Below are 10,467 nucleotides of genomic sequence, written 5' to 3' on the forward strand. Positions count from 1 at the left end.
CTGACTGGGAACAGTTGTGGACCACAGGTATGAAATTTACGGCATGTAATGCCCTAAGAGAGAATATTATGAAAATGATATATAGGTGGTACATGACACCAGTCAAGCTTGCAAAAATTTATCATTTGCCCGATAATAAATGTTGGAAATGTAAAGAAAACGAAGGTACATTCTTTCACCTTTGGTGGACGTGCCCAAAGATTAAGGCTTTCTGGGAGATGATCTATAATGAACTGAAAAAGGTATTTAAATATACCTTTTTGAAGAAACCAGAGGCCTTTCTCCTAGGCATAGTCAGCCAATTGGTGCCAAAGAAGGATAGAACTTTTTTTATGTATGCCACAACAGCAGCAAGAATACTCATTGCAAAGTATTGGAAGACACAAGATCTACCCACCTTGGAAGAATGGCAGATGAAGGTGATGGACTATATGGAATTGGCGGAAATGACTGGCAGAATCCGAGACCAGGGAGAAGAGTCAATAGAGGAAGATTGGGAAATGTTTAAAGACTATTTACAGAAATATTGCAAAATTAATGAATGTTAGAATGATGTTGGATTGAAACTAAGTGGTCTTTAGCTGAAATGTTATAAGGGAATATGAAAAAATGGATTATTAATAGGTAAAAATTTAAAATAATACTTTACGATTAACGACTAGGATATACAAAGAGGGGAGGGATTTGCTGAACTAACAAACTGAACTGGAATACAAAAAAGGGAGGCGTGAGGAGGTCCAGGAAATAAGGAAATGAAGGATAAGTAATGGAACGAATGAAGTGTTTTTAACTATTTTTACTTTTGTATTTTTCTTTTTTCTTTTTCTATATTGTAATATTTTGAAAACCTTAATAAATATCTTATAAAAAAAAATAAACATCAACCTTGCAAAGTCACACAGTAGATGAAACAATTCACCTCTTGCCATTTGGATGGAGGCTCTTCTCCATCTAATGTCTCCTGCCTCTGTTGTTGTCCTAAGCAACCTGCAAAGAACAGTTTGTGCCCGCGCCAGACCAATGAGATCATTTCAGTTATGTCCCCCAAGTGGAAGGAAGACAGTGTCTTATCTGACATCATCATAGCCAATAATGCCTTTGTCAATAATGGACTGAGAAATTAATCAGCCTGGTGCTCTTTGCTGCAATGATTCATGCCTGCTTGCTTCTAAGGAAACAGGCTGCCTCTGCTAGCTGAAGATCAATTGGGGACTGGATTCTTTTTTCAGAGGAAGCTCCTTTAAAATGAGTCTATTCTTTTTAAAAAAAAGTAATTTGCTTTTGTGACAAGAACAAAATAATGTATAACATCCAGAACATGAGGGTAACACATAGTTCAGACCATTGGGTGCATCTGTTTTACTGTAAAGCATTTCTTGTTCTTATGACCAGAATTCTCCTTTTGGGTTGACAGTGTCATCTTGTACAGTCATGCCACAGGAATCCATGCGTTGCTGGTGGTTGCCAGTTCTGTTCCTTCCACACTATGTATTTTATTTAAAAATGCCATGTCACTTGAAACTTCCCTTTTGCCTTTTAAAAATCACCACTGTCTTTCACCTTGTGTCTCACTTTTTCCCCATCAATGCTGGTGCCATTCGGATAGCAAGTTGACTCAAATCTTTCCACCTTCTAGGTACTGTCAAGCCTGCAAATAATATAAAACTATTGCTCTATCTGGTTCAGTATTGTCTATACACAGACTGGCAGCATCTCTCCAGGGGTTCAGGCAGTACTTTTTTTTCTAAAAAAATGTTTAGGGGTACTCTCATTTCCTACTCATATTGAAATACTGCCCCTCAATGAGGCCAAACTTAGATTCACAAAATGTTTAGGGGTATGCGTAGCCCTGTCCCCCCCCCCCCCGAAAAAATGCACTGGTTTCAGGCAAGGATATTCCCAGGTATACCACAGATATGTACTACATATCTCTGTATATGTATGCTGTAGATCAGGGGTAGGCAACCTAAAGCCCAGGGGCCAGATGCGGCCCAAATGCCTTCTAAATCTGGCCCGCAGACGGTCTGGGAATCAGCGTGTTTTTACATGAGTAGAATGTGTCCTTTTATTTAAAATGCATCTCTGGGTTATTTGTGGGGCATAAGAATTCATTCATTTTTTCCTTCAAAATATAGTCCGGCCCCCCATATGGTCTGAGGGACGGTGGACCGGTCCATGGCTGAAAAAGGTTGCTGACTCCTGCTATAGATCAAACCTATCTTAACTAGTCCTCATGTCCCCTTTTCTTCATAACCACATCCCCTTTCTTGATGATAGTACATTATGAAGGGAAATGGTTGAGGGGTATATGTGTGCCACAGTTGCACACATCTGCACACAGCCACCCACTGTGTTCCATTAAAAGTATACCTAAAATACGGAAGTTCTATAAGCTATGGAACTACTTCAGTTGAAAATATACAAGGCCTGAAGTCTGACTTTATTCTCTGCAACAGTACTGTAGTAATATTTGTGGGAACAGAGTACCTCGCAGAACAGTGTCTGAAGTTGCAGTTCTAGACCCTTGCCTGGCAGTAAGCCATATGTAGGATTGCACTGCGCAAGACAGTTAGGATTGGTGCAACATAAAGCAGAGATGAAGAGTGAAGAACCTGAGCATAGGAGCCAACTCTTAGGGGTCGTGGGGGCCTCCCCCAAAGTTGATGAGCATTGCCATACAATGGTGTGCATGCACCACATTATGTGATCAATTATGCAGGCATACCCTCCAATGTTTCTCAGATGAAAATAGGGACGTCCCATTCCATAACGATCATTTTACTAATTATACCCCGTGCATCTTACCTGGTTGGCCCAGCCACTCTGGGCAGCTTCCAACATATATAAAAACATAATAAAACATTTAACTTTTTATATATAAAAAAAACTTCCCTATACAAGATTGCTTCAGATGCCTCGGGAGTTGGCTAACTCCATACCCTCCAGCATTTCTCCAATGTAAATAGGGACATCCTAAGGAAAAGCGGGTCATTCCAGGATCAAATCAGAAACCAGGACATCTTCTCTAAATCAGGGATGTCCCTGGAAAATAGGGACACTTGGAGGATGGGGCTTACCTGGGGCTCCAAATATTTTATTCAAGTTGGCAGCCCTGAACCTGAGTTGTATATTCTCTCTTTTTAGTCCTCCTTTCCATATCACTGCTGCTTTGCAGTCATCCCCACAACAGCCATGTGAAATCCATTAATCATCCCAGAGCTATGTACAGCATTTTAAATGCCTGAGCCTAAAATTTAACTGCTGCTGCTCTCCCCCATTCTTGATTCTGACCTCCTCCTTTGAGGATATGCTTCAAGTTCAAATGGTTCCAGGTTTAATTCCACAGTATTATCTCTAGGTAGGCCCAGGAGAGATCCATGTCTACAACCCTGGTGACATGGGTTGCCATCCAGTTTGCACAATACTGGGCCAGATGGAGGTCAATGGTCTGACTGAGTACTGTATACAGCATCTTCCTATATTGCCCATCTTCTGATGGACCTCATCAAGCAGAGAAGTTACTCCAAGAAGGCACTAAGCATATAAATTTCAGGCAATCTTTCTGTAGGGTGGCATCACTTTGCCCAAAACAGTTCTGTTCTAGAACCCCACCAGAAAGTCTAGCCGAAGTTCACACTGTGGAAGAGATACTTGCTTGCTTCACCACTGCAGGGTATTGGACAGAAATGAAGTATTCACGGAGTCAATTTTATATCGGTGAAGCTATGATATACAGCTGATAAGCAGACTGACAAAATCCAGAAAAGGCCAAGTGAGGTCCACCATTTCCATAAGGGATGATGCTCCATCTAAGCAAGTTCTGGTCAATCTTTGACCTTCCAGATGTTACTGAGCTACAACTTCCATCATCCCTGGACACTGGTTATGTTTGCTGGGTCTGGTGGGAGTTGCAGTTCATCAAAAACTAGAAGGCCAAAGGTTCACCACACCTGATTGCCTGGTGTGTTGCTGTTGCTCACTGAGAGGGAGAGGTGGTGTGGATGTCAGCATGGTGCAAACCCACTGGCAGAGCCAATCCAACATTTCTGCCAGTGCATGTGCACTGTGCCAATCGCCTTCCACCTCACCCCTCTACTTTCCAGTAAGCAACTATAACCTACTTGCCAGGAAGCCTAGTGGCTTTGCCCTACCTGATGACCTACTTCTGCATCTGCAAAACTCCAAAACATCAAACCTGGAATTTCCACACAGCCATCGTGACTCATGACCAACGAGAGACCACTCATTCATTAGTCTCCTTTTTAAAGCTACTCTGCATACTAACTGAGAAATCTTTCTCCACACATGGACAATTTAGGTAGCCAAAACTGCAACATCTATATACAAAAGGATCAGCAGGCTTGGTTTGAAGGGGGCACAGGAGTGAGGAGAACTCTAAGGAGAGGAATCCAAACAGTCCAATAAGGATTAAGGATACAAAATGCTGACTGCCTTTTGCAGGAGCAGAAAACAAGAGAAGATGAAATGGAAGTATCCTCAAGGATGTTGCTGGCTGGTTGGATGGCAGGAACCCTGAACAGGCACATTCCACACTATGCCATTTTGTTGCAGGACCCTGTCTAAGTTAGCAGCCACCCCCATTGTGTGGCAGTGAATTCCATACATTAAATTATACTCCATGGCATGAAGTAATTTGTCTCTCCTAAATTGGAAGCCAAATGGTTTTACTTGATGACTCCAAGTTCACTATGCTTAAAAATCATTTTCTCACAGTGAAGGGCCATTCCTGCTCCCCATTTAAAATTGTCCCTTTGTTTCTCTGTTTAAGATAAAATGTAGATTGTGGATGAGCTTCTGAACAGCTTTGCTACTACAAAGTACAAAGGTACTTGCTTAATTTTGGGGCTAGACTTAACAGCAACCACTCAGTGCTGGTGGATGGGAAATGCAACTCTGCGGGGATCAAGAATTCTGAAGCTGAAACTAGGTCCATTCAGGGTGGGCAACACAGCTTCAAAGTAACAAATGTGAGATAAAACTACTCAATATCTTTCTAACCCTTCTGATCCCAGCAGTACAGTGGTACCTCAGGTTACATTCGCTTCAGGTTACAGACTCCGCTAACCCGGAAATATTACCTCGGGTTAAGAACTTTGCTTCAGGATGAGAACAAAAATCGTGCAGCAGCGGCAGCATTAGGCCCCATTAGCTAAAGTGGTGATTCAGGTTAAGAAAAGTTTCAGGTTAAGAACAGACCTCCAGAACAAATTAAGTACTTAACCCGAAGTACCACTGTACTGTGATACAACCTGTTGGCCTCTTCAGCAGTAAATAGATCAGAGGCACGTGTGACCCCACCCCATCTCAGAAATCCTGAATATGATTGGTTGTATCCAGACTAAGTGAGTGGCACTTAGTTGCTACTGAAATCAGCTTAAGGCTGCATTCAAACATTCCCCCTCCCTCGAAGAATTATGAGCACTGTAGTTTTTTTAAGGGTTGTTAACATATCTCTTAGGGGTGATCTACACTACCCAGAATTCTTTGAGCAAAAGAAACTGCTTTGAATGCTTTAATGTGCATGGATTGTACACAGCCAGAGTCTCAATGATTGTAACAAGACTTTGGTGTAACGAGTGTGAGTTTGGACTCTGGAGGATCCAGCCCTACGCCTAGCAATTCTAAATCTGGTTGTTTTTCTAGTTGGAAACTGCTGTCTGTGGTACAGGAGATTATACTACAATTTTTAAGAAAAGGAACAGGGGGTAAGGATATTTTTCAATAATAACTTTATAAACCCCATGAATTCTAATGGAATTCAGTCTATGAAAGAGGTCTGCTGCTTTATTTCATATCCTCACTGTGTCATTTGGTAAAACTCTCTCAAACTTTCAAACAGGAAGCACAGACACCATTTCCTCTGCATTTACTGTGGCGCAAACTGCGGGGAGGGGAGAATCGTCAGATATCGTGCCAAACAGGGCTTTAATGCAGCGTGCACAAAACAGGACTTCAAAGTGCTAAAATAGCTTTAAATGTGTAGTGAAGTTGGGGATCTGGAGCCAGAGACTAGAGTCCTACCTGCACATTTAAAGCAGAGTTGTTAAGGAGAGCCTATTCCATTCACAGGTCTTCAATTCTCAGTTCCCTGGGAAGACGGGCCTACTTTTAAACCACCCTGAGAACTACAACTGTGGCAAGGGGAATAAGGGTCTCCTAACAACTCATAGCACCCCTAACCTCCCAGGATTCTTTGGGGGAAAGCCATGGCTGTTTATAGTAGTGCGATACCGCTTTAATTGTATGGTGCAGATGGGTCCCTAGGGCAATGTCAGAAGGATATAGGAACCCTCTTCTGTTGTGAGACTTGCACAAATCTGTGAGTTTGTTGGGTCTTCAGTGAGAGCAAGCACTGGTGACAGTGAGAGACAGGATGCTGAGAGCTGTTTGTGGGGTGGGGGGGAGGGGGCAGTTTGAGATGAAAGTTCCATCTCTGTGTATTCACATTCCTGGCTTTATTGTGCATTTTTGTAACCGTTGTTTCAGTTTACTGCAGACTGCTTAGGGACAGCTTAATATCTGAAGTGGTATAGGAATGGTGTAAAATAAATATTTGAGGCAACAGGTGGGGGGGACTGCTGTTGCACTCATGTCCTGCTTGGGGGGGGGGCGCTTCCTACAGGCATCTGGTTGGCCACTGGGAAAACAGGATGGGCCTGATCCAGCAAGGCTCTTATGTCCTTGTGTTTTTACAACAGTGTGTGCGTGCACATGGTGGTGGTTATAGTGGAGTCAAAGAGCAATGACATGCAAGTAGCACATCATTCACACAGCAGCAAACACACACAAAACAAAGGACAGTGATCATTCACAGCTGAAACAATGGGCCATCATCCTGGCATTATTAAGTTAATTCCATGGGTAATGTTGCTCCAACAACACGGATCTCCAGTCCTAGGGACTATTGTCTGCCTCCACTTTACCACCTGCTGGAATCTTAACTTCTCTCCCCCCTGCTTATCCCCCCCCCCCTCCTTTTATTAAACTAGGAAGGCAATGGCTTTTACAAAAGAGGACACGAAGGATTCTACAACCAGGAGAATGCAGAGTTTGGAAACGCCTTAGACGCGTGTCTTTTTAATCTTAGTAGTCATAAGGTAGGAATTAACCTTTCAGGGGGCGGGGGAGCCTGGTTAGTATGCCGCAAAGTGAAGATTCGGGCAGAACATCACTTCACCAAAGCAACCCCCTCCTGCCAAATAAACTCGGACTGGGGTAAATAAATAAAATGTTTAAAATTAAAATGCCTTGAACCATCTAACCCCACCCCCTCGGTTTGGAGAAAATAATAGTCGTCGTTTTATTTATTTTTTTGCCTTGAAGCAAACCTTCTCAAGGTGACTGCTCACCTTGGGATGAGAAACGCAGCAACGACCATCCTTTTTTCTGGACGTTTGCCTAGGTTGCCAGCCGCCCGGAGAAAACACCGCGGAAATTCATAGCGATTATTAATATCCTTACCTACGGGAGTGCTGCTGCTGCTCCCGACGTCCAAAACACCCCAAACAACCAGCAGGAGAAGGAGGCGAACGGAGTGCAACGCCACGGAGGCGCTCATGCTTGCTTGCAGCGGGCAGAAGCTTCTGCAATAGCACTGCAGTGAAGTCTGGCCGCTTGCTCCGTTGCGCCCCGCCCGGCCGCTCCAGCTAGCAGCGCCTCGTTCTTTGAGAAGGGTGTTGCCCTGGAGCTGTACTAATAACGGGAGACTGACGTCAAGAGGAGCAACCAACCAGCGAATCGTCGAGCAGGTGCGAAAGGGAAAGTGTGGCCATCGCGCAGCTGTTTAGAACCTCCGAATCTTTCTATGAATGAATGAATGACTAGGGAGTGGTTAGACTCCCTATGTTCCAATCCTATGCATCCTTACTCAAAAGTAAGCACAACAGCACAACAACAATTCCAGGTGCATTAAAATAATAATAATAATCAAGGTTTACTAAGACAGATCTGGCTGCCACTAGGATACCTGTCTTTTATTATTATTATTATTATTAAGCTGCTGTTTTAGCATTTAGCTTTCTCAAAAGTCTTAATTTGTATGTGATGGTAAAAACTGGATTGGCAATGTTGCCACTGTATTGCGTTTTTTTGCAGCCATTTTGAAAGGACCTTGGTTAAAAAAAATAATCAGGTTTTTTTAATAAACCAAACCAAAATCACTTAAATCTGTTCAAAAAGGCTACCAGCAACTTCTTTCTGCTTTCTCTTTACAGTCATAAAGTTGGAAGGAACCTCTATGTCTAGTCTGACTTTTGCTTGTATCTAGATTCAGGTATTATAATAATAATAATAATAATAATAATAATAATAATAATAATTTATTATTTAGACCCCGTCCATCTGGCTGGGTTTCCCCAGCCACTCTGGGCGGCTTCCAACAAAAAATCTGCATGCAACACAAAAGCTTATACCCAGAACAAACTTAGTTGGTCTCTAAGGTGCTACTGGACATTTTTTATTATTATTATTTTGTTTGTTTGTTACTTTCTGAGTTTCATTTAGGCAGGAGAGGGGAAGTGACTAATAAATAGAAGAAGTAATAATAACCTGCATCTGCATTGCAAGGTACAATCAGTGCAGAATTCCTGACCAGCCACTACGTAAATAAATCCAGTGAAGGTTTTGTTATAGGACTGGGGGTTGGTTAAGCATCCTATATCCATGACTTAAGAGTTGGCTGTATTGCCATAGAAACAACTAACCAGTGATGCATCTAGAGGGAGATGGCAGGCATTGCCACCTTCTCACCTGGCTGGAGTGCACATCATCTGAGGTGTAGGAGAACAATAGACCAGGGACTATTTTTTGGCTAGTCCCACTGAAAGCTGGGAAGACACAATGGCTTGACTTCTCGTTCTTTGCTGAACTCTCCAAGAACTCCAATGGGGGAGGCAAGATCCGATGCTCAGCTTGAATATATGTGTAAATAAAACCATATTTAATAAAGACACCATAGCCATAGTGACTTTCATTCCAAGGAAATGAAAACAAAAGTATAAGCTGGTACCCCTGAAGTCTCTCACCACTCAGAGAAGTGCGTGTATCGGTATTTTTGCATGTATGGTTGAGGCACCACAGAACTATCCTCATAAGGTTATGAAGAAGAGACCCTCTGGATTAAACAAACAGAAATCTTTTTCCCAGAATGCTCAGCCATATAAGCAGGGGATGAAACAGGACAGCAACACAAACACACACACACCCCTGGACTCCACCAGCACTGTTTGTTTCCCATCAACAGGTATTTAGTGGCTCAGCAGTCTCTGGAGATAGCCATCCTGGCCATTGATTGACCAAGTCCCTTTGTCTTTGAATTAGCCTAATCCCCTGCTGATGCCTATTACATCTCCTGAAAGTGGAATTCCAGGCATTTATGTGGCTTGTGTGAGGATGCACTTCCTTTTGTCCTAAACCGCCCATCAAGTGTAGAGGAAGAGGGAGATATATATTTTTCTAAACCTCCATCACAGAACCTCTTACAGCACAATCCTATGCAGTGGTACCTCTGGTTACATATGCTTCAGGTTACAGACACTTCAAGTTACAGACTCTGCTAACCCAGAAATAGTACCTCAGGTTAAGAACTTTGCTTCAGGATGAGAACAGAAATCTTGCGGCGGCTGCACAAGGCCCCATTAGCTAAAGTGGTGTTTCAGGTTAAGAACAGTTTCAGGTTAAGAACGGACCTCCAGAACGAATTCTTAACCCGAGGTACCACTGTATATGTTTACTCAGAAGTAAGGCCCACTGAATTCAATTCCCATGAAAATGGGCAATTGTACCATGTGCCATTTCTATACCAAACACCGGTGTCCCAAAATGCTTTCACCTTTCCCTGCATTGTGATCGAGTCTCTTGTCTTGATCCACACTTTGATAATTTTGCTTGCTCTTTCCTGCATCTTTTGCAGCTCTAAAATATTCTTTTTTTTTGGGGGGGGGGGATGCACAACTTATTCCCAAAGTCACTCCATCATATATTTCTATAAAGGCATTGCAGTATTATTCCCTGCTATAATTTCAGCCTTATATATATTTTATTTTTGCATACCACTAAAGTTTTCATTGAGCTGTCCACCATGGTCTAAAAATTTTAAAGACGTGATTTGATTTAACTAAATCAAATCAAAAGTTAATTAGTTAGTTATGAATGACATTTTGTATGCTGCTCCATAAAATGAGGCAGTGGTCTTCAGCTGGTGCATCGTGACTGCTATTGGCCTGCAGCCTAATCTAAGGTGGGTCATGATAGCAGCACTCCACCATATGCCTTTTTAAAAGAAAAGAAATGGGCCCTCAAATGTGTGCTCCAGTTAAACATGGGTCTCAGGTCTGAAAAGATTGAAGAGTACTGATGTAAAGTACTCTGCACAGCTAATTCCAGGGACTCAGCAGGACTAACATTTGATGCTTGCTGTAAATGTCAGAGCTTAGCTGTAAGCATGCT

The 10,467-nt window shown here is 42.5% G+C and overlaps 1 protein-coding gene across 3 annotated transcripts in view; it reads right to left on the bottom strand.

Annotated features, from left to right (window-relative positions):
• Positions 1–7,678, bottom strand: part of EMB (embigin) — a 30,488-nt gene extending 22,810 nt beyond the window's left edge. For all 3 annotated transcript variants that reach the window (XM_080973044.1, XM_080973043.1, XM_080973042.1), the window contains exon 1: positions 7,483–7,678. In XM_080973044.1, the coding sequence (XP_080829170.1) occupies positions 7,483–7,579 (97 nt within the window). In that variant the 5' untranslated portion in view covers positions 7,580–7,678. The remainder of the gene's footprint in view (positions 1–7,482) is intronic.
• Between the last annotated feature and the right edge of the window lie 2,789 nt (positions 7,679–10,467).

The sequence above is a fragment of the Podarcis pityusensis genome (genome assembly GCF_964106645.2).
Source record: "Podarcis pityusensis genome assembly, chromosome: 11".
Classification (NCBI taxonomy): domain Eukaryota; kingdom Metazoa; phylum Chordata; class Lepidosauria; order Squamata; family Lacertidae; genus Podarcis; species Podarcis pityusensis.